This window comes from Hyperoodon ampullatus (genome assembly GCF_949752795.1).
Source record: "Hyperoodon ampullatus genome assembly, chromosome: 9".
Classification (NCBI taxonomy): Eukaryota; Metazoa; Chordata; class Mammalia; order Artiodactyla; family Ziphiidae; genus Hyperoodon; species Hyperoodon ampullatus.
Genome location: NC_136922.1, coordinates 103,355,729 through 103,378,352, shown reverse-complemented (window position 1 = coordinate 103,378,352; position 22,624 = coordinate 103,355,729). Strand labels below are relative to the sequence as shown.

Below are 22,624 nucleotides of genomic sequence, written 5' to 3'. Positions count from 1 at the left end.
CACTAAGGGTGTCAGCATGACGGACTGAGTCCTCCATCTCAAAGTAATGAAATGCCCATTTCTCCTCCAGTGCTGTCTGCACCCTGTCCTTCTGTCCAGTGACTTTCAGCCTACATGATGACGTAGAATCTAAAGGTGCAGCCAACCCCCCAGGTGACACTCAAGCTTGGTAAACACTGCCTTCTATTATTAGGAGAAAGAAAGAGGGAAGACAGAAATTCTGAGCACAATCATTTTCAAAGGGAAAAAGGAGATAATTCAATCTTCAGACAATTGAAGAACAAGAGAGGTAATACGGACGGAGGCTACAGTTCCAGATGCTATGTCTGGTCCCAGGACCAGCGAGTACCTAGGCTGGCTGGTGCTCTTTGCCCAGGGAGGAAAACCAGCCCTTTGTTCTAGAAGGACCCTACCTCTTGGAGGGGCTGCTTGTATGGAGTGGCTGTAGCCTTCCTCTGGTCTCCGGGCCCAGTGGCGTGTTGATTCAAGACACGTCTTGGGGACTCTGGGGTTTTTGTCACACTCCTCCCAGGCCCGCTGTTAGTAGCAAACCTAATTCCCTTAGAGGATCAGGGTCAGCCACCCCAAGCAAAGCAACAACCTGCTATACAGCCTCCTCTTCTAATACAGTGGTCGGCATACTACAGCCCGGGACAAAATCCAGCCTGAATCCTTTATTAATTTGTGTACATTAATCACTGAGACACAGTCACGCCCTTGTTTCTTTCCCCTGCGGCTGTTTTCACACGTAGCAGCAGACTTGAGCTGTTGAGCTATCCGAGACCACATGACCCACAAAACAGAACATGTTTACGCCTTGTCTAGTTTCCAAGAAGTCTTACGTGACCATGTGGCAGTAGAAGCTTCCAGAAAACAGCAAATCTTATCTCCAAAAGATTTTTTACAACTTGATTGAGGATGACTTTGCCTTTGTAGATGAGGAAAGGGAAGTACACGTCAGTATGTTCTTGAACTGCAAATAATAAGATGAAAGTCTTTTTAAAAGCAAAAACAATCTTGCATAGTCAGCAAGGCAGGACCTCAAGAAGGACCGAATTTCATGTTACTAAGCTTTGCTCCCTAATCATTTATAATCATCAGTGTCTACCATGCACGTTCGAAGTGCATTGTACATGAGCATTGTTTTTTTCTGCCATATGCATATTCCTTTATTTTACTAACATGCTTGTAATACTCTACAAATACATTATGTACATCATAAAACACACCAAAAAATTAATTTAATTTAAAAATTTAAAGGAAGAGATCAAAATAAACAGAAATTAAAGTTGCCACACTTTTCTCTCCGCATCCAGTGGACCATTTTGCACACACTCTGGGATGCTAACTAATCTGCCTCATCCCAGGTTAATTTGGAGACCAATCTCCTAGGTGTCCGCATGCAGGGTCCACTTCCTGGGTGAGCGGACAGGAAAAGTAAGATTCTCAAAATTAAGAACTGTAGCAAATTTACTTTGTTTGCTTTCTCGATCTTCTGTTGGCCAATACCTAAAAGCATTTCCATATCAGACAATTCCTTTTAATGGAAACACACAGAATCGAGGACAGGACCCGTAACGGCCCAAAACTCATATACGCCCTCAGACTCTCCTGGGACCAAATTGAAAAGGCTCCATGAGTGGAATTGGTCTTAAGCAGGGCGCAAAAGAAGGGAATGGCAAAGAACGGCAGAGAAAGGACGCAAGGAAGTTCCAGACGGGCCAGAAGACCACAGGCTGCAGGGCAGAGCATGCGGGGAGACAGAAAGAAGCTTTCCTGGGCTGAAGTGGAGAGACTGGGCTCTGAGAGCACAGCAGGGACGAGGAGCCCAGTTGATGGTGGGGGGTTGGTATGAGGACAACCTATGTCACCATTTAAGAAGAAACAAAGCTTTAGGTTGACCACAGAGACGGCTGGCAACCATTACAGGTCTCTGTAAAGGGAGAACGGACCAAAATGATGCTGGGAGAATATTATTAGGGCTGCTTGTGTAAAGAGTGAGCAAGGCCTGTGAGGAAATGAGGCCACCATCCTAGTCCAAGGTGGCTTGGGACCCAGACCAGCGACTAGGACCACTGGAACGGTTGGCAGAAACAGAGAGGGATGGAAAAAGAATTAATGGGGGCGTTCAAAGGGTCGGCAAACAAGAAGGAAATGAAGAGAAGGACAGAGCCCCCAACCTTGTGCATTCTTGCCACTCGTGGGGTTGTCCAGCGATAGAGGTTATGGACACTGATAACTCAAGACAAATGGCTCCTTGCCCAGGGCTCGCCGAAGCCTCTTCTTCAGCGCCTTTCTCGGCTTGGGGCTGCTGTGCACCAAGATGCTGGAGTGCAGGGGCTTCCCTGGTGGCGCAGTGGTTGAGAATCCGCCTGCCAATGCAGGGGACACGGGTTCGTGCCCCGGTCCGGGAAGATCCCACATGCCGCGGAGCGGCTGGGCCCGTGAGCCATGGCCGCTGAGCCTGCGCGTCCGGAGCCTGTGCTCCGCAACGGGAGAGGCCACAATGGTGAGAGGCCCGCGTACCAAAAAAAAAAAAAAAAAAGATGCTGGAGTGCAGACAGATGCCGGCATAGGTCACCGCTTCCCAGGCCCAGTGCCGGTGCTTCCGGAGGGTTGGGATGTTCACAGCGACAATTATCAGGCACGGGAAATATGATGAGAAAGAAGGCAAGTGACTTCCGGGCCGCGGTGTGAGCCCGGGTGCTGGGATCACTCAGGCCGGGTCTGTGGTCCCTCATCTGCCCCAAGTACCGGTGCGGCAAGAACACGAGCGAGAGGGTGGACACCAGGAACGGGAGGAATGGAACTGACCGCATGATAATTGCATGAGGTAGAAAAAAGCGCAAAGAGACGGCCTGTATTCTACCAGCCAGGGTGTCATTTCCATGGGAACTCTGGGTGGCAACCATCTGCACAAGAATTGACTTCTCGGTGGCTGATGATGATGTCAGACCAGACAGGATCAGGGAGCCCGGCAGCAGCTGGGGCACTGACCGAGAAATCCTCCACTTCAGCCAGAAGAAGATGGGGTGAGGGCTTCCCTGGTGGCGCAGTGGTTGAGAGTCCGCCTGCCGATGCAGGGGACACGGGTTCGTGCCCCGGTCTGGGAAGATCCCACATGCCGCGGAGCGGCTGGGCCCGTGAGCCATGGCCACTGAGCCTGTGCTCCGGAGCCTGTGCTCCGCAAGGGGAGAGGCCACAACAGTGAGAGGCCCGCCTACCGCAAAAAAAAAAAAAAAAAAAGATGGGGTGAGAGAAGGATGCTATCGTCACACAGTAGAAGACAGCAAGCCAGCTGGTCAGCCAGAGAGTGAGAGTGTTGATGAAGCTCCAGGAGATTTTGAAATAAAATTTGGAACCAAAACCAAAGGAAGTCAGGAGGTTGTTCTGGAGGGCCAGACCTTGCAGACAGAACCGGGAGGCGGCCAGGCAGGCCACAATCATGTCGCCTGCGGGCAGCCTCCAGCATCATCCAGCGTCCCGCTCCGGCTCAGCACGATGACTGTGAAGCAGTCCTGCAGCATGGCAGCCACCGACTCCAGGAAAAAGATGACCACGCAGATCAACATAGATGAGAGGGGGACTTTCTCCAGGGAAACTTCTACTCCGGGTGCTGGGACACACCCACGGGGAAGCACAGCCCCTCTGGATGAGCCGCTCTGTTGAGACTACAGGCCCAGAGGCTCTCCTTGGATTCATGCAAAAGCGTAGCTACCGGCAAACACCACCATCCCACCACCTCCCCACTCCCACCCCTGCCGGTTCTCCAGGATTTGAAAGGAGGGTCCTTGTCGGTTCTCTGGGCATGCACATCCTTCCCAGCTCAGTGATACCCCATCTCTGTTTGCATAACCTGTGTCTCCCTGCTCTTTGTCAGAGCCAGATGTAGGGAAATGGTAACAGAAGAGAGGCTCCAGGGGTGATTGAAAATACCCATATTTTGCCCTTTATTTCTCACCGTACTATTTCTTTCCTAACTTTTCCTTAAAAGATGTCCTTCACCTCGTTTACCTCCTGTAACCACAAACCTTCCCTGGCCCCTCGTGTCCCGGCTTACTAGTTCATTCTGTATCCCGTGCGTACTGTATTAAGACCCACCTGCCGAGTGGGTGGAGTGGGAAGTCATTTGTGTGCACAAGTCTTGGAAGCACTAAGAAAAGGCCCCGTTACCTCCAGTGGCTTCTCCTGCCGCCTGAACGGGCGGGCCCTGTACTGGAGTTCCAGGAGTCTGCACTTAAAACGTAAGTTTCCCTGATGTATTAACGTCGATCGTTATTTTAATCTGCATAAAAACTCCATGACGTCAGATTTTGACCATTTTCATCAAAGTAGAAACGGAGGCCCAGAGGGGCTAAGTCACTGAGCAAAGGCCACACTGCTGCTAAGTAGCAGAACCAGGATTTGAACTCACGTGGTGTCCGCTTTTACCCGCAGTACCCTACTGTGCAAGGCTTCCTCAAGCTCTGAATACAAGGCATTGCCCATCCTTGCAGGCTGGATAAATGCAGTAAAGCTCAGAAAAATAAACAAAGGAACGAAAGCTCCTTCCCCAGCCAAAGTCGGGGGCTCCGCCAGCAGAGGTTTCCCCCCGACCTTCACACGAGAGGGCGCCCGCACCTCACACCCGATTCCTGCTGCGTGCAGCCTTCAAGCTGCTCCAAGTTTTCATGGACGTCCGCCCACCACCAGGCCTCATCCTTTCCCCCCGAGAGGGTTAGCATCAGACCCCATGTGGCTCCTGACAGGCCTGTCTGATACCCCCTTCCATCCTCCCGCTCAGGCCCCTACAAGCCCTGTGCCTGCACAAACCAGCACTTGTCCTGCTCGGTGCTTCCAGGGAGTCCGTGCTTTCCCAGTGCCGTCTAGCAGCCATGGACACGGGCGGGAGGGCCTCCCCTGAGTTCAGGGTCCCCAGGACCTTCCTCCCGGCCTCCGCTGGCGCAGGGCCTGCTCTCTCCTGGAATAAACTCAGTACAGGAATGGCTGGGAGCGCTCAGATCATCCTCCAGCTGCAGCCAGGGAAGCCACGGGGTGGCCACGGGTGTGGGCCCAGCCAGGTGGATGGTTTCAGGTGGTCTGTACACGTGGGACCCTCCTCCCCAGGTCACGTTCCCCATGGCGGAGGGGTGGCCTGTCAGGGCGTCAGTTCTGCCTGCTGTTAACCTAGAGTATCCAGGTGTGTCCTGTATCCCCTTGTAAAATACCTTAACTCCTCTGTGGAATGAGGCAGCCTGTGAATTTCAAGAACATAACTTGGACTTTCTTGAATATGCTTCTGGAACTGGGCAAGGTTCACAGGGTCTGTGTACAGCCTTGCTTGACAGGGAACTGAGAACATGTCAATTCTCTCACCCGATGAACACGTCAAGGTTAGTCGTTTTAACTTATCCCAGATTTCGGCTTCCCGGACATTTGTAGAATTTTCTTCTTCTGCCAGGGGGTCAAGATTTTCTCTCCCAGGCTCCTATTCAGACTTCTGGGAGGACAGAAAAGTACACATCTTGCTCAAAGGGAGATGTTTCTCTCGGGAGCATTTACATTACCCTCAGAAGCAAAGACCTTGTTTTGGCTTAGTCCCAAAGAATGATTTTCTAGCTGTGAAATGGAACATCAGAAGCCCTAGTGACTCAGGCTCCGAGTAAGCACAAGCCCTCAGGTACATCGGGTGCAGTTTCCTTCCTTCCTGGAAGAGCGCTGCGAGCGTGACAATGTGGTCAGGCGGTGATTCGTGCAGCGGGGCTGGGGTATGGCTGATGTGAAAGAGGACCAGGCCAGTCCCCCCTAATCTGGGCCCCTCGGGCATGGCAAGACAGGGAGGAAGCTCATCTCTGTGCAAACTCTGGACCATTTATTCTTCCTTCCACGATGAGGAACAATAATGTCTCCTATTTTTGAAAGTTTTCTTAGAGAATTGCCTTCAGAGCCATATCTATTCTTTAATATTCTTGGTGACAGGCAGTTTTGGTCTTTGGAAGTCAGATTTTCTTTTTGTTAAAAGATCTCTTCGGGCCAGTAATGTTTGGGGTCAGAAGTTGAGATGAAGCTGCATTGGTAGAAATGCACAGCCGTGAGTCTGGGCGGAGATGTGGCACAGACTTAACCACGATGCCCAAGGCCGACCGGGGCTCCACCTTCAGCTCAGCTCACCGTTTGGGCCGCAGCAGCTAACTCACCTCCCTCTGCCCTCGGTACGAAGCAGTGAGTGTCCTTCTGACATGACCTCGCCAACCACACAGTGAGGTTTGGAGACAGTTAGTGGTTTTTCTGCTTCGACTCCTAGTGGAGTGTGGAGGGTAAAACACTTTAATAGAGAATATGTTTTCAGCTTAGATCCTTCTTCCTCTTTTTCTCCCTCTGCGTCCCAGTGAGCAGAGTCAGGCCAGGGAGGACTGCAGGATACCCTGCCCGTCCCAGCGTGGCTCCGTAGGGTTGACCCCTGACTTGCTGAATACACTGAGGCATCAGTGCCCACACAGGTCTGTCTCTTCTCCTCCATGGCTGTCTAACCTGATGATACTCAAAATAAGGCCCAGCACCAGACCCCTGGGGACAGAGGGGGGTCCCGACTTTAGCACTAGAGGCACCTTGTCCTGTGCGTTACCTTTTAGAGTAACCGTTTTGCTGGATAGTGGGCTGGACATCTCAGGAAGGGCAGGAGGTCTCTGGCCCTGGCTATCACCCACCCAGTGCAGGAGCTTTTCCATCTCTCTAACAGGCCTGGCCGCCCTGGGGCACCACTGGCCAAACGCTATTCTAAGCCAGTCCACCGGCTCTCTGGTCAGCCCGAGGTTCTCAGGGGAATCCTGGGCCCTTTCCTTCCCCTGTGACTGTTTCATCTCAGAGTCTGTGTCCAGCAGAGGCTCCGCTCCTGGTCCTGGTCCTGGGATGCTACAGATGGGTGTTAGCAAGCATCTGGGCTGCAGCTGCTCCGACACTGCCCTCAGACAACCCACAGAGACCTGGCTTAGAAGAGAGTCAAATGCAAACCACCTAAAGGGTGAAAGTTCCTGACCCTGGGAGGAGGAGACGGTGTTCTGGAAAGTGTGTTTCGTGTGGGCCTCACTTCCCCCCTCCCCCGTCCTCCCTCCCAGTGTCCCACCCACCATCACTTCCTCCCGAAGGTCTGCTGTTGACAAGAGCTTTCCTGCAAGCTCCTTCCCGCCCCCAGAAAAAGGAGATGGATTTTGACACATGCTGTTGTTTGCATGAGTGATATTGGAGAACAAAGCCTTCCGGGGTTCGGCCCGCCGCTTCCCACCCCCTGCACGGAGCTTGTGTGAGAGGTGATGACGGAACCTCTGTTCTTTCCAGAAGACGTTGGTGTAGGCTGGGCGCTCCGTTGGGGTTTGCCGCCGTACGGCTAGTCACGGGGCGTCACAGAAGGAGGTGAAGTTGAGTGTGAAATTGCTGTTCGGTACAGTTCCTGCAGGTGCATTGGCTCCCCGTAGGCTCTGCACACACCAGACACTCAGACCATTACGGAAAGAATCGTCCTCCAGTGTTAGGAAGGCACCTGATCCCAGCCCACAAGGTCGCAGTCAGCATCAAGTTAGCGGGTCAGGAATGCAGGGGTCATGTAGGAATTCAAGGCAACTTATCAGGCCGGGGCTTGTTGGGGAACTGAGCAAGATGAAGAACTGATTTCAGACAATGTTAGGTGGATTATAAAGACACACCGTTTCATTTCATCCTTCTAATAACTGTGATGGGTTTAACTGTGTCCCCTCAACAAAGATATGTTGAAGTCCTAATCCTCAGCATCTCTGATTGTGACCTTATCTGAAAATGAACTCATTGATGGTGTAATTAGCTAAGATAAAGTCACACTAGAGTAGGGTGGGCACCTAACCCATTATGACTGGGTTTTTTTTTTTTTTTTAATGTTGAGCCTTCTTTTAATTTATTTATTTTTATTTTTGGCTGTGTTGGGTCTTCGTTTCTGTGTGAGGACTTTCTCTAGTTGCCGCGGGCAGGGCCACTCTTCATCGCGGTGCGCGGGCCTCTCGCTGTCGCGGCCTCTCTTGTTGCGGAGCACAAGCTCCAGACGCGCAGGCTCAGTAGTTGTGGCTCACGGGCCTAGTTGCCCCGCAGCATGTGGGATCTTCCCAGACCAGGGCTCGAACCCGTGTCCCCTGCATCAGCAGGCAGATTCTCAACCACTGTGCCGTCAGGGAAGCCCTGACTGGTGTTTTATGAGAAGATGGTGATGGGAAGACAGAGACACACAGGGAGAGCATCACGTGACGACAGAGGTAGAGACCGGAGTGATGGGTCTGCAACCCAAGCGTTTGCCAGCAGCCACCAGAAGCCAGAAGAGGCGAGGAAGGGGCACGGCCCTGCTGACATCCCGATTTCAGACTGTGAGGGACCCATTTCTGATGTACCTGGTTTGTGGTGCCCTGGTACGGGCAGCAGCAGGAAACCGATACAGGGACCTTCCGTGGGAACGTGATGCCGTTTAACAGATGGGAGGCTGAGATCCATGGAGCAAGCTTGGCCTGTGATCTGCGTCCATTGCTAGAGTACGGTCAGTGAGGGAGGGTGCTGTGTGGCTCAGATGCCCCCCACTCTTCCCAGATGGGGAGAGAAGGCCGGCTGTGAGGCCATCCAGCTGCTGCCAGTTTCTCGACATGTGACCTCGAAATCACTGGTGATTTTAGAGAGAGCCGGTCGGGTAGCCAGGAAGGGAAAGAAGCTGTATCAGGGGCTGAGGACTGAGTGGGAGGCCGGGAGTCAGAGAGACTGGCCTTCTTTCACAGCGTTTGGGCCAGAAGGGAAGGGAGCAAGCATGTGGCGGTGTCTCCGAGCTCATCCACAGCCTGGGCTCCCGGCCCCTCCCAGCCCCTCCCTGAGGCCGCGCTGGGACCATGTGATGAGCTTTCCACCCAAGGGAGTGAGAGTTCAGGGCTTCTGCCTAAGACGGTTCCGGGCAGATCAGAGGCCTTTCGTGTGCAGCTGCGGGCTGGAGGCAAGAGGCAGAGAAAGCCGAGGTGGTGCAAGTGCAGGAGGTGAGCAGCCGCATCTGGGGCCTCGTAGGGAAGGTGGCCTGGCCCGCTGCCTTCCGCGTGGCGGGGCTGTGCCATGAGCACAGTCCCTTTTGAGGTCACACTACCGAGGACCCAAGGCTCATTTCTCACTGTGGCAAAAGTGGGCCCATCCCGACAGAGGCAGGGGGACGGGCAGCAAGTGGGTGCACAGAAGTAAATGGAAGCTAAGGCTTTGCCTTGTTTGCTTCAAGGTAGGAGAGACCTGGGCGCATTTATAGGTGGAGCAGAGATGATGCACGGGCAGGTGTGACGGGGCAGGGGCATGAGCTGGTGTCCATCTCCGTGATGGCTTCTGTTCTCCACTCTACTGCTGGGGTTTGGCTCTGGGGTGACACGTCCCATCTATCCTCATGGCCCCAACGAGGCCATCTGAACCCCCAGAACTGCCATCCCCCCAAGTCAGCCCTCCAGCCTCTCTGGGGGATTCGGGGACTCGTATGCATCTCAGTTTCCTGTTTGTGCCGTAAAACCCAGGTGTCGTGCCTTCCCTGCGGCTCCCACAGGTTCCCGGGGGCTCGGAGTTGGGGCTCAGGTCCGCTCTGCAAGCCCAGAGCCGGCGTTGGCCTCCGGCCTCCCCGCAAGGCAGCTGTTTGTCCCCAGGCGGGGAGGGACTTGCTCTACGTCCCAGAGCTCAGTAGCGAATAGACACGTGGCAGCTGCTCTGCCCCGAACGCAGTGGGTGCTCAGCGAAGCTGGACTCACCCCTTTCCCGGGGACGCCCTGGAGTTTGCTCCTGAGAAGAGTTGCCCTGCCCTCTGACCTCCCTGAGTTAGCTCTCGGTGGTGGCTCCTGTGCGGGGCCCTGGGGAGCCACCAGCACCGCCTTTCTGTGCCTGGCTGGTCCCTATGCATATGTGTGTGTTTTAGAGTGCAGTGCTCCGCGGTGTCAGTGCTGTCAGGTACCTGAGCCCTGCATCCTCTGGGCCCATCCTTAGGAGTGTCCCCTGCCGGGTACAGAGGTCGTCCGTCTTCAGCTCCAGAGAGGCAGACAGGTGGCCGTGCTGCCCTCCGCTGCCGTGTGCAGCGACCTCCTTTTGTCTTTTCTGCCCCCAAACCCCGTCCCTTGGCTTTCCTTCCCCGAGTTCATTACACGGATCTGTGTGCACAGTCTGTCCCTCACCAGGAGGCTCTGACGGCCGCCCGGCAGCCACTCCCCCTCTTTCTTCATGACAGAACCTGGCTTTACCCAGGGCCCAGCCCCTGGGCATGAGTTATATAGATGATCTAATGCCCCTTCCCCATGTGGGGACATGCCTGGCTTCCGCTTCACTGGCCTCAGGGTGAACCAGCAAAACATAAGAGGAACTCTGCGAGGGATCAGAGAAAAGGTGCCTCCCCCTCAACAGAAAGAGGCGCCGCTGGAGGACTGATCCCTCCCCCACTTCCTCTGTCTGTGGTGTGAGGCCATGGTTTCCAGGGCACATTGTCCATCTTGTGACCATGGCCAACACAGAGGATGGCGGGGCAGACAGGTAGGAAGGTAATCTTGATGGAGCTGGCATCACGGAGCTCATTATTTTAGGTAATAAACGTCCTGGTGGTTTAGTCTCTTTTAAGTTACATGTTTCTGTTTCTGTTATAATGCCGTTAAAGCATCCTAACTAATTTACACATCTCCTTGGTGACAGAGGTGAAGTTCCTTCGGATGGCGCGATTAAGGCAAAACTGGAAGAACTAATCTGGAATATTCCAGACCCAGGGCTGGGTGGGGGGAGGACTGGAGCACAGACAGACTTTAATCCCCCCACCCCCGTGCTATCAGGGGAAACACAGCAGGTAAAGGGACAGATGGGGGCAGGGCGGTCTGGGGCGGGGCGGGGCAGTGGCCAGCGAGTCTTCTCTGTTAACTGACCATGACTGAGCCAGAGGAGGGGTCGTGGGGAGGAAATGCAAAGTGCAGATGAGCTAAAAGCCTCATCAGGGATGCCAGTCCCCAGCCATTTCCTCCAAAACTCTCCCTCAATCAAGTAAATAAGCAAGCAAGCTTATCAGGCCACCTTTTGGCGAGGTCTTAGGTCTGAGTTCTGCCTCCTGTAAATTCACCTTCCACTTGGTTTCTTTTTTGTTTGTTTGCTTACTTTTGAAAAGCTGCCACCTAGCCTTCGACGACTTGAGGCTCTAAAGGGGTGGCCGTCCCCATTCTGTGCAAAGTCCTGGGGCAGCTGGTCCACCAGGAACCACAGAGCAGAGGCAGGATGTCCGCGTTAAATCTCTCCCACATTCAAGACGAGTTGATATGTGTCCCCCTTTCACCCTTCTATTCTGAATGTTTGTTTGAATCTGATTGCCCACAGGAAGGTGTGCGGGTGAGCGAGCAGCTCTGCGTCCCCCGGGCCCTGGAAACCGGCCCCTCGAAACTCCGGGGGCTTCTCTGGCTTTGCGGCAGAGTGACCGCTAGAGGGCGATATAGCCTCACGTGCTGAGCCTGCCCGGGGGACAAGGCAGGACCCGCTGTCCCTGCCTGGGTCTCCATGTTCACCTTCAGTGCCCTGGACTACGGAGCAGGCGGGCGGGCCTCACCCCTGACCAGCCTGACGCAGCCTTTTAAAGGGGAACATTCGTCCAGTGGGTGCTTAATGGGAGCCTGCTGTGATCCTGGGTACTGGGGACACAGCCTCGAACCGCTGAGCCTCTGCCCTTGTGGGACTGCATTCTGCTGAGGGGGCGGGGAGGGGAGGCGATGAGAGACAGAACCGCTGTGCGGCTCCAAGAAAAACGAAGGGGAAGGGATGAGGGTTGGAGGGGTGCGCTTTAACGCAGGACCATCAGGAAAGCTGATTCGGAGGCATCTGAGCAGGCACGGGATGGAGCCAGGTGTGGCCGGGCAGGGGTGTGGGACAGGGCGTGCCTGGCAGAGGGGAGAGCAGTGCAGATGTCCTGAGGCAGGGGCAGCCTCCAGGCCTTCAGGGAGCAGCCAGCATGGCTGGAGCCAAGTGGGGAGGGAGACGGAGGGGTGGTCACAGGGCTCGGGTGGGGCTTACAGGATCCCAGGGTCTCACTGAGCGATCCAGGGAGCCATCGGAAGGTGCTGGTGAGGGAATGACTTGATCTTGGGAGGGATTAGTCTGGCTACTGTACAGAGAGAGATGGTGGACGCAGAAGTAGGGGACCAGCCGGGGCCACTGAAATAGACCTGGGGAGCAGTTACGACGGCCTCCCACCTCCTCTGAGACCTCCTCTCGCCCTGCGTTCTCCAGAAAGCCTTGCCTGATTATTCTTGCCTTGAGCGACCTGCCAGAGCTCTCAGATGTAACTTATTTTAAGTTTCTGCCCAGTAGGTGTCCCCTTGTGATAACGCTCCTGTCACCTTCTGTCTCTGAGAAAACCGTGTGTCTGGCTCTTCACGCGCTTCCCTCTTACTTCCATGCTCTTCCTCCCCAGTGCCAGGCAGAACCTAGCAACACGAGGTCCCTGGATGGTCTCCCTGCCTGGGAAGGGCACCGGGTCTGGGCTGAGAATGAGCCTGGATGTGCCCGTGGGTCTGGATGAAGGATGGGCGCCATCCTCACCTGCAAGACAAGGGCTGGCCCGCATCACATGGGAAAGCGGCGGGTTATTCCGAGGACCCTGGAGCTTCTTTTTCCGTCCTCCTCCTCCATGGGCTCCTGGTCCAAGAGCTGCAGTGCCCTTTTCCTGCCACCCTCAGACCCAAACCAACTCTCAGGGAAGGTTCTGGCAAAGGTATTCCAACTAAGATGTACATTTTAGAAGTTCAGGGCTACATCCTCTGGGGGTAGTTGACACATATAAGCATATAAATAAGAAAGAGCTTCTAGCATCAGAACCAGATGCAAGGGAATTCCTAGCGGTCCAGTGGTTAGGACTCCGAGCTTCCACTGCAGGGGGCATGGGTTCCATCCCTGATCAGGGAGCTAAGATCCCGCATGCCTTGGTGCGGCCAAAATAAAGTAAAATAAAATAAAAGTTAATAGCGATTCTTAAAAAAAAAAGATGTGATAGATGCTTTCTCTTGGAAGCAGTGGGCTTCCCGGAACCCACGATCATGCGGTATTGGCTCCTGGGGTGAGACGGTGGTATTTTGCTAGCTGACCCTCCACTGAGCAAGAACTGGCATCTTGTCCTACTTGGACAGCTGTCCGCCCCGAGCGATCGCTGCTGACAGAAGTCAGCCCCACTGGGCACTAGGACGTTCTCTTTGTCCTACTAGAAAAAACAGTGTTGAAAATCGCTGACTTGGACAGCAGCCTACTCTGATGACACCAAGGGCTACTCTCAGTCACGACTGTGTGGTATCTGTAGGACAGGCCAAGAGGAGAAGATGCTGCACGTACCCTGTGATCTGGGGAGTTGCAGCAGCCCGGCGAGGGAAACGTACAGCACGGGGCATTCACATGAGGCCGCGAAGCATCACTGCAGTGGTGACCCGAAACTTCTTTGACTGCAGCCCACAGTCAGAAATACGTTGTATGTCGTAATCCAGCCATTTCTCATGAAACAGTATTTACCCTGGCTTGTGTGTGCTATTTTCAATTCGATTCTTGTTGGTTGGAAGAGCTTGCTTTATCTGACCCACACAGTTGGTTGCATGATGGGGCAGGCGTGGGGTGTGTGATTGCTCTTTGGAAAATTCCACCCTAGATGGTCATAAACAGCCTGATGGGCTTGGGAACGCCTGCGGAGAGAGTCCGGCTGGGTACCTCAGGGCACGGAGAATCAGTGGGGTGGTGGAAAGAGGCGCCGGGACTTTGCAAGGGACGAGGAACGGTGGACGTTTGAACTGTTGCTAAGACCAGCTCACAACCGTGAACGAGGTCATGTGTACTTTGAACACCCCAAATATATTTAATTTTCTGTTCGTAGTTAAATTAAAATACTGACATTCCATCGCGAATGACTATGATTCTGGGCTAGGTCATTTACATCTCGATTCTTTAAACCCCTCCCGGGCTGTGGGTCTGAGCAGAGGATGTATTGAGAGCTGCTTGAAACGCGAATGAGTTTCCCAGCAAGGTTTACTGAACTTGTTACACTTCCCTCCTTTCACACTATCTCCGTGTTAAATCGCAGACAGCTCTTCTTGTCTCTCCCAGCAACTGAAGTTCATTTGTCAGATAAAAGTCTGCTTTCCCATCACGTGCCATCACATACTGCGTGTGGAGGAATGGACTTGGGCTTTTAAGATTTTAATTAGGAGCCTCCAAGTCTTCAATTCACATGCCAAGGGCACCCCGGGACGAGGACATCCTGCCTCTACTCACCCCGGACCGGACCGGGGCCGCAGCGCAGCCTGTGGGCCTCGACAGGGCCCATCCGCCGGAGTCTGGAGCAGGGTCAGACTCAGTGATTTAGTCCCCAGCACTTGGGTCTGGACGTCGAGGCTGGTGACCCTGCAGAACCGCCACGCTGACACCAGTCTTCTCGTGTAAGGAGGCCGTTTCTGTGACCAGCAGGATGGAACCACTCTGACTATTTAAAACAGGTGGAACTGAGTGGTGATATGGTTCTAAAGGTGAGGGAGGATCTGAGAAACCAAGCAGGAGAGGGAGGCCAGCCGGGGACGGGTGCCGACCCCCGTGTCCGTGGTGGGAAAGGAGGAGGAGGGCAGCGGGGCGTGGGGGAGGCGGTGGAGGGGGGCACGCAGGGGTGACCCGGTGGGAGCTGTCTGTCTGGCAATACTGGGGGGCCAGAGATGCTGTGCAAGGCCAGGCCCTCCCCCCAGCCAGAGGCCAGCCAAGAGGGGAACCCGGGCACCGCAGCTGCAGGGTCAGCCCCCTGTGCGCCAAGCAGGGCAGGGGCAGGTGAGGAGTGGGAATGGGGGCCAACAGCAAGGTGCCAGCCCCCGTGAATGCCACTGGGTGATGCATGTGCCCTGGTGCCTGGGATGCAAGAGCAGACCCGTCCAGGCACCCCCTCCCCCTCAGCACCACGGTGACAGGAGACCTTTTTCAGGGCACCAGAAGCAGAGGCTCTTAGGGCAACTCCATGTACAGGAATCGGCTCTAGAAGGACGTCCTTGACGTCCAGCCCAGCCCACAGATTCTGTCACGTGCAGATCCCTGTGTTTGATGCTCGCTGAGAGCCGTTTTCGTACCCGCACACGGCTGGTTCTGCTCCTGCTCTGGAGAAGGTCCCGGGGCCGGGGAGGTGGAGAGGCCCCTGGGAGGAGATGCACTGGGAGAAAAGGTGACCTGACCGCTTCCTAGAAGCTGCGCGTGGGTGGCCAGCAGGGAATTTCACCCCACCACACGCGGGAACCCCCTAAATCTCTCCCCCCACCCCCGGTCCCACGCTAGGACAGGCAGCCTCCTGCTTCTCCCCAGCAGATGTCACTCACCCTTTTCACTCTGCACCTTTCCAGCTGGCCCGCTCACCGGTCCTCTGGCCTGGACCTGACTTTCTTTCCTTCCGCACATTTTCTTCTTCTATAAATCAGCGTGTCTTTGGGACTCTTGGTCTGTGTGGCTGTCCTCCCCTGATGAACACAGTGTGACATGCAGAGACAGCATGGCTCACACGGGACCCCAGTGCAAAGTTCGGGGGGGCAGTATGGGGGGGAGGTGGGGATGCCAATCCTGATACAGGCAGGATCCCGAGGCCTATGGCTCCTGCCTGGGGGGCCTGGCAGCCCCCTGGACTAGCCTCTGGGCACATACAGGTAATGCACAGCCATTTATCACTAGTGCAAAAGATGCGTACTCAACCAAGAAGCTGAATGCTGCAAACGTGGAGGTGAGAGCTGCAGAAGGTCTCAGGGCTCTCAGACCCCTTGGGAGCCACCTTGCTGCCTGGGAGGTGATGCAAGGAGGGGGGTCTTTTAAAGCAGGGTGGGCAGACTCTTCCTATAAAAGGCCAGGTGGTAGATGTTTTTGGGTTTCTGGTCCACCTGGTCTCTGCTGCCATGACTCAGCCACAGACAAATGTAAACTGTGTTCCAATAAATCTTTATTTATAAAAGCAGGTGGCCGGGGCTTCCCTGGTGGCGCAGTGGTTAAGAATCCACCTGCCAGTGCAGGGGACACAGGTTCGAGCCCTGGTCCGGGAAGAGCCCACATGCCGTGGAGCACCTAAGCCCGTGTGCCACAACTACTGAGCCTGCGCTCTAGAGCCCGTGAGCCACAGCTACTGAGCCCGCGTGCCACAACTACTGAAGACCTCGCTCCTAGAGCCCATGCTCCGCAACAAGAGAAGCTACCTTAATGAGAGGCCTGTGCACCGCAACGAAAAGTAGCCCCCACTCGCTGCAACTAAAAACAAGAAAGCCCACGTGCAGCAACGAAGACCCAACGCAGCCAAAAATAAATAAATAAATTTATTTTTTTTAAAAAACCAAACAAACAGGTGGCCAACAGGATTGGCCTCTGTTTGAACAAATCTGGCCATCTTGTCCCCTCTTCGACCTTTCAGAGCCTCCCCAACACGCTCAAGTTAAAATCTGAAGTCTCACCACCCCTCCACGCTCTGGCCTTTGGCTGGCTCTGACCGCAGCCTGTCATGACCACCCAGCCTCCTGCCCGCCTGGTCCTGGAAGACGCCAGACTCGCCCCACCTCCAGGCCTTCTGCTCCGAATACCCTAGTGACGGATGCCGTGCTGCCTGCAGAGCCGCCTCAGGAATGAGGGGCTCGGTTCCCGAGCTGCTGACCGTGCCACTAACAGAGCCACCTGTCGCAGTGCCATGGCCCTTCCTGAGTCGGCCTGTGCCCCGCAGCTAGTCAGTGAGCAGCTGTAAAGGACCGGCCGCTAACCCCCCTCCCGACGGCTCCAGGGCTGTCCCCGCTCCCGAGCTTTCTGTAGGGCCCTCGCTGGGTCTGTGTGGCCCCTCAGCTTCGCCCCTGGCTGACTCCTCCTTCCCTGGTTGTGGATGTTGATCCCAAGAACATCTCTGAATTGCATCCCACCAGTTTCCATCTCACGCATGCCTCTGGGGAAGCTGCACCAACTCCTGTTGCAGGTGGCCGCGCAGGCGTTACCCCTGCCCTCAGTTCCTGCCCCCATGTCCCGTGGTCAGTGGCCATTTGAGGGAAGGCAGGACAGAGTGGTTGAACCGACGAACGGGTGCTCGGGGCTGGAGGGTGGGTTCTGGGCTCGGGGTGAGGCAGCCCGTGAAGTGGGAGAGGAGGTGGGCCGCTGGGGCTGCTCGCGGCCACTTGTACCAGTGGCCCTGGGTGTGTCCCCAAATGTCATGCGATCCAGAGTCATGTGCGTTCTGCCCTGTGCCTGGTTGAGGGAGGTGCTCCCTGCTTGCCCGTGCTCCACCGCCCGGTCCCGAGGCTGAGGGCGCTGGGCCCTGCCCTCCCCAGCCCAGGCCGGAGCCCTCTGCATCCGGGCAGCTGGTCAGGTCTGAATCCTGGGGCTGAGCAGACTTCAGAAAAACGTGACTCATCTTGCCTGTGCACAAAGAAAGGAAAAGTATGTGTGGCATTCAAGTTTCCTGAAAAGTTCAGCCAACACATTGCAGAGTTATGTGGCCTGGCACCCAGTGTGGTCCCCGGGGAGAGTGCCCTCTGCTGGCCACCACGCAGACGACCCCAAAGGAGCCGATGTGGGCCCCAGGCTGGGCCGGGCTGCAGGGGTCAGCAATTATTATTATTATTTGGGAGAAGGCACAGAAAAACATCTCCCTTCCCTCAGCAAATTGTAGAGCTCTCTAGTCCTCTAAGGGCTGCTTGGGCGATGATTCTACCACAGGACAGAGTAAAAGGAGATCCTAGCAAACGCTGCATTCTTGCTTGGACCACTTCTTAATTCCTCTTTAAAAATAAGATTTTATTTTGACAATTTCAAACTTACATAGAAGTTGCAAAGATAGTACAAAGAATTCTCACATACCTTTCATCCAGATGCCCCAGTGTTAACATTTTGTTACCACATTTGCTTATATTCACCCCCCCTTTCTCAGTACACATACATTTGTGTGTGTTTATATGAAATCTGAACCATCAAGAAGTTGCAGTTATAATGTCCCCTGACCCCTAAGTACTTCAGTGCACATTTCATAAAAACAGGGACATTCTCCTCACTACGGTTTAATTATCAAAACTGGGAAATTAACATGAATACAACCATGTTCGCTAAGCTGCAGACTTTATTCTCGGTTCACAAAGTGTCTCAGTGACATTTTTGGAAGAGGAAACCCCCATCACGTGCTGTGTTTGGTGGTCCTTTCTCCTCGGTCCCTCTTGATCTGGAGCCGCCTTCAATCCTGTCTTTGTGACATTTTTCAAGACTGCACAGGCCAGTTACCGTGTAGACCGTCCTTCACTCTGGGTTCATCTGACGTTGGCTCGGGATTCGGTTCAGGTCAGCGGGTTGGGCAGGAGGGCCGTGCGTCTGATGTCCTGTCCTGGCATCACAGCGGGGAGCACTCGATGTCACGCTGACCCGTCCTGGATGACACTAACTTATTGCTTGGTTGAGGGAGGTGTCTGTCCCAGTTGAGAAAGTTATTACTTTTCCCTTTATAAGCGATAAATATTTCATGGGGAGCTACTTTTAGAATCATTTAAATACCTTCTTTCTCATCAAGCTTTCACTTGCTAGTTTTAGCATCAGTCATTTATTCTGCCTGAATTATTACAACGGTGGTTGCCAAGGTGATTTTCTGATATTATCACTAATTCTACGTTGATTGGTTGGAATTTCTACTAAGGAAGAAATTTTCCTTTTCTCCCTATGTATGTATATAGGTATATACTCATGGGTTTATATTTTATTCAGCAGGTTTCAGTCTGTCATTTTCATGTTTTGATGCTCAAATTGTCCTGTTGGCCAGCAGGAGCCCCTTCAGGCTGGTCCCTGTGTCCCATGTCTGCCCCCAGCATGCTGTAAGCACTTCTTATTTTCTGGTGCAACAAAACCGTCCTGCCTCATCTTGTGCTTTCCCTGCCACAGTCCCTGAATCAGCCATTTCTCCAAAGAGCCCCTGTTACTTTCAGTGGTGAAAAATATTTAGAAATAAGATCCAAAGTGTGCTCACTGCAACTGAGATGTCATGGCTTCTAAGCCTTCTTGGCAGACATACTAGAAATACGCATACGTACAGGAGAGTAGTTGGATAAGATAAAGAAGGTGCATCCACACTGTGGAATATTAGATAGCTGTAAAAAAAAAAAGAATGATATCTGTGAGGTGATATGGCAAAAGACATGAAAAGACAATTCTCAAGAGACATAAAAATGGTCCTTCAACACTACAGTGAGCACTTAGGCGTCAGTAGACAGCCTGTCCCTAAACCCAGGTTGTAGGATTCACCTATATTTTCCTCTAGTATCTGTTATGGTTTAATTTAACTCTTGTGTTCCAGAACTTTTTCATCACCCCAAACAGAAACCTCATACCAGTAGCTGTCACTCTCCCCTCGGCCCTCCGCCCAGCTCCTGGCTTATCTGCTTTCTGTCTCTATAGATTTGCCTGTTCTGGACTTTTCATATAAATGGAATCCTACAAAATGTGGCCTTCTGTGTCTTACTTCTCTCACCCAGCATATCAGTTTGAAGGTTTATCCATGTTGTAGCATGTGTCAGTACCTCATTCCTTTTTGTGGCTGAATAATATTCCACTGCATGGATAGACCAGGTTTTGTTTATCCATTCATCTGTTGGGGTCTAGACATTTGGGTTGTTTCCACCTTTTGGCTACTGTAAGTAGTACTGCTGTGAACATTCATGTGTACACGTTTTTGTTTAAACACCTGTCTTCAGTTCTTTTGGGTAGATACCTAGGAGTGGAATTTCTGGGTCATTTGATAATCCTCTGTTTAACTTAATGAGGAACAGTGAAACTGTTTTCCACAGTGGCTGCGCCGTTTTACACTCCCACCAGCAATGTATGAGGGTTTTCATTTCTCCACCTCCCCTCCGGCACTTGTTATTTTCCATTTGTTGTTGTTATTATTATTGCCATCCTAGTGGATGTGAAGTGGCATCTCATTGTGGTTTTGATTTGTTTTCTCTAATGACATTGAGCATCTTTTCATGTACATATTGGCCATTTGTATATATGTCTTCTCGGGAAAAATGTCTATTCGTTTTTTAAGTGCATTTTTTTTTAAAGAAGATGTTGGGGGTAGGAGTTTATTAATTAATTTATTTATTATTTGGCTGTGTTGGGTCTTCATTTCTGTGCGAGGGCTTCCTCCAGTTGCGGCGAGCAGGGGCCACTCTTCATCGCTGTGCGCAGGCCTCTCACTATGGCGGCCTCTCTTGTTGCGGAGCACAGGCTCCAGACGTGCAGGCTCAGTAGTTGTGGCTCACGGGCCTAGTTGCTCCGCGGCATGTGGGATCCTCCCAGACCAGGGCTCGAACCCGTGTCCCCTGCACCGGCAGGTGGATTCTTAACCACTGCGCCACCAGGGAAGCCCCGGGTGCATTGTTTTTTTGTTGTTGAGTTGTAGGAGTTCTTTATATATTCTGGACACTAGGCACTTATCAGGTATATAATTTGCAGATACTTTCTCCCTTTCTGGGGGTTGTCTTTTCACTCCCTTAATAGTGTCCTTTGATGTATAAAAGTGTCTAATTTTGATGACAGCAAGGCTTTGATGACCAAAAATACTTAATGTTCTGCTCCTTAGTACCTGGCCCATGGAGACACTCAGACTTGTTGACATGAAGGATGGGGACAGGTCACTGATTCCGAGGAATGAACCTCTCTCTCCTGGGAGGATGAGAGGCCAGGACAGGCCGATGGACGAGGGGACTGTCTCACTGCCACCACATCAGGAAAGGCTGGCTCAGGGTCTAACAGTTCCTTTAAAGCCCCTAGGGAGGGCTTCCCTGGTGGCGTAGTGGTTGAGAGTCCGCCTGCCGATGCGGGGGACACGGGTTCGTGCCCCGGTCCAGGAAGATCCCACATGCCGTGGAGCGGCTGGGCCCGTGAGCCATGGCCGCTGAGCCTGCGCATCCGGAGCCTGTGCTCCACAACGGGAGAGGCCACAACAGTGAGATGCCCGCGTACCGCAAAAAAAAAAAAAAAAAGCCCCTAGGGAGGGGAGAGAAAAGACAGCAAATTCTCTGGAACATCCATTTCTGAGTTTCGTCTTCTGACCCTCAGGAAGTCCTCCTGCTTGACTGCAGTGAGTCTAGTTTCTTCCCAGCATTTCTCTCCGTAGGGGATGGCTGAAAGGCCTCCTTTTCTGGCTCACGGGTCTCTCTCCATGAGGAGAACCTTTCACCCTCCTCCTCACCCTCTGACCCTCCGAGGACCCTCGACCAGCCCCAAGTCACCTAAAGGCCGGGACGCTGGGTTCTAGAACATTGGTGAATTAGCCAATTCTCTTAGATCATCCCTGAAGGAAGATTGGGATAAAATGAGAGCCGATGGTGTGGGCGAGGCTGCTAGTTCCAACAGTGTTCCTCGACTTTTTTTTTTTAAGCATTTGCTAAAGCAGTTTAGCAATTGAGAATGTGCTTTGCTGATTTTTTTTCTGCTGTAGACACTAATCACCATTTACTAGAGTTTTTGTTGTTTGTGTTTTGTTTTCTCCCTTTTACATTTTGGTTTTCAGTGAAGTAGTTCAATCACATGGTTAAAAAAAAAAAATCAAGCAATACAAAATGATCCAATATTGAAAGATCCCTGCCCCACTCCTCCAAAACCCAAAAGGGACTTCTTTAAATTATGTACCTCTTAACTATTGTACAGCTTGTCAGTGATAAACCTTGCATGTGGTCTTATCACAATACTCACTCCCCACATCTTCCTCAATTTCCCTCCGTTCTCCTTTTTTTAAAAATCAATCAACCTTTTCTTTTTTTCTTTTTTTTTTTGCGGTACGCGGGCCTCTTACTGTTGTGGCCTCTCCCGTTGTGGAGCACAGGCTCCGGACGCACAGGCTCAGCGGCCATGGCTCACAGGCCCAGCCACTCCGCGGCATGTGGGATCTTCCCGGACCGGGGCACGAACCCGTGTCCCCTGCATTGGCAGGCGGACTCTCAACCACTGCGCCACCAGGGAAGCCCCCAACCTTTTCTTTTGATCACCTCTTAAAGAGTCTTTTTAGACATTCTTTAATCATCCCCTTACAATTTTAATAAAACATAAATACCACATACTATTTATGTGCTGTATGTATCTGTGCTTTATATATAAAAAGCGGATGTTCCCTCCCGCCCCCAGGAACCAATTTTCACCCTCTTAGGGACAGTATCGCCCCCATGGCAAGTGATGCCTTAAGCAGAATTTGACGTGAGTGATGTCAGTGAGTATGGTAACAGCTGATTCATTTGGGATAAAGCCAATCTGAATTAGCAAACGATCTGAATTATAGAATATCTCTGTTATATTTTGTCAGCCTCAGGAGACGAACCAGCTACAGAAGTTAACGTTCTAGATCCCGGAAACTTAAGCCTTTAAGCACCCAAACATGCATCTTTTCAAGTGTTAGGTGCATCAAACATTTTGCAGTTTTCTTATTCAAGAGATACTAAATATAATTTCACTCTTTATAGATGATCTAGGGTCCTTACCAGATTGCCCTAGGATGGGCATCCAGTCACTGCTGAGATGTGAAGGTTGTCTGTAGACTTAGGGGCTGAAGGACTTCGGAGCACCTGCTCCTGGTCTCTCCTACTGTGAGCCCCCTTCCATGTACCGGCTGCATGGTCTGCAGCCGTGT

General features: G+C 52.8%; 2 protein-coding genes across 5 annotated transcripts in view; one reads left to right on the top strand and one right to left on the bottom strand.

Moving 5' to 3' along the window:
- Positions 1 to 22,624, top strand: part of PRKAG2 (protein kinase AMP-activated non-catalytic subunit gamma 2) — a gene marked incomplete at its 5' end in the record, with an annotated part of 287,549 nt that overhangs the window by 91,188 nt on the left and 173,737 nt on the right. The window lies entirely within an intron of this gene.
- On the bottom strand, positions 1,769 to 3,465 carry LOC307058496 (taste receptor type 2 member 134-like; the record flags this gene model as incomplete). Its single annotated transcript, XM_079711980.1, has 2 exons — positions 1,769 to 3,029; positions 3,250 to 3,465. Coding segments are annotated over 2 exons (960 nt in total), but the record flags the coding sequence as incomplete, so codon positions are not given.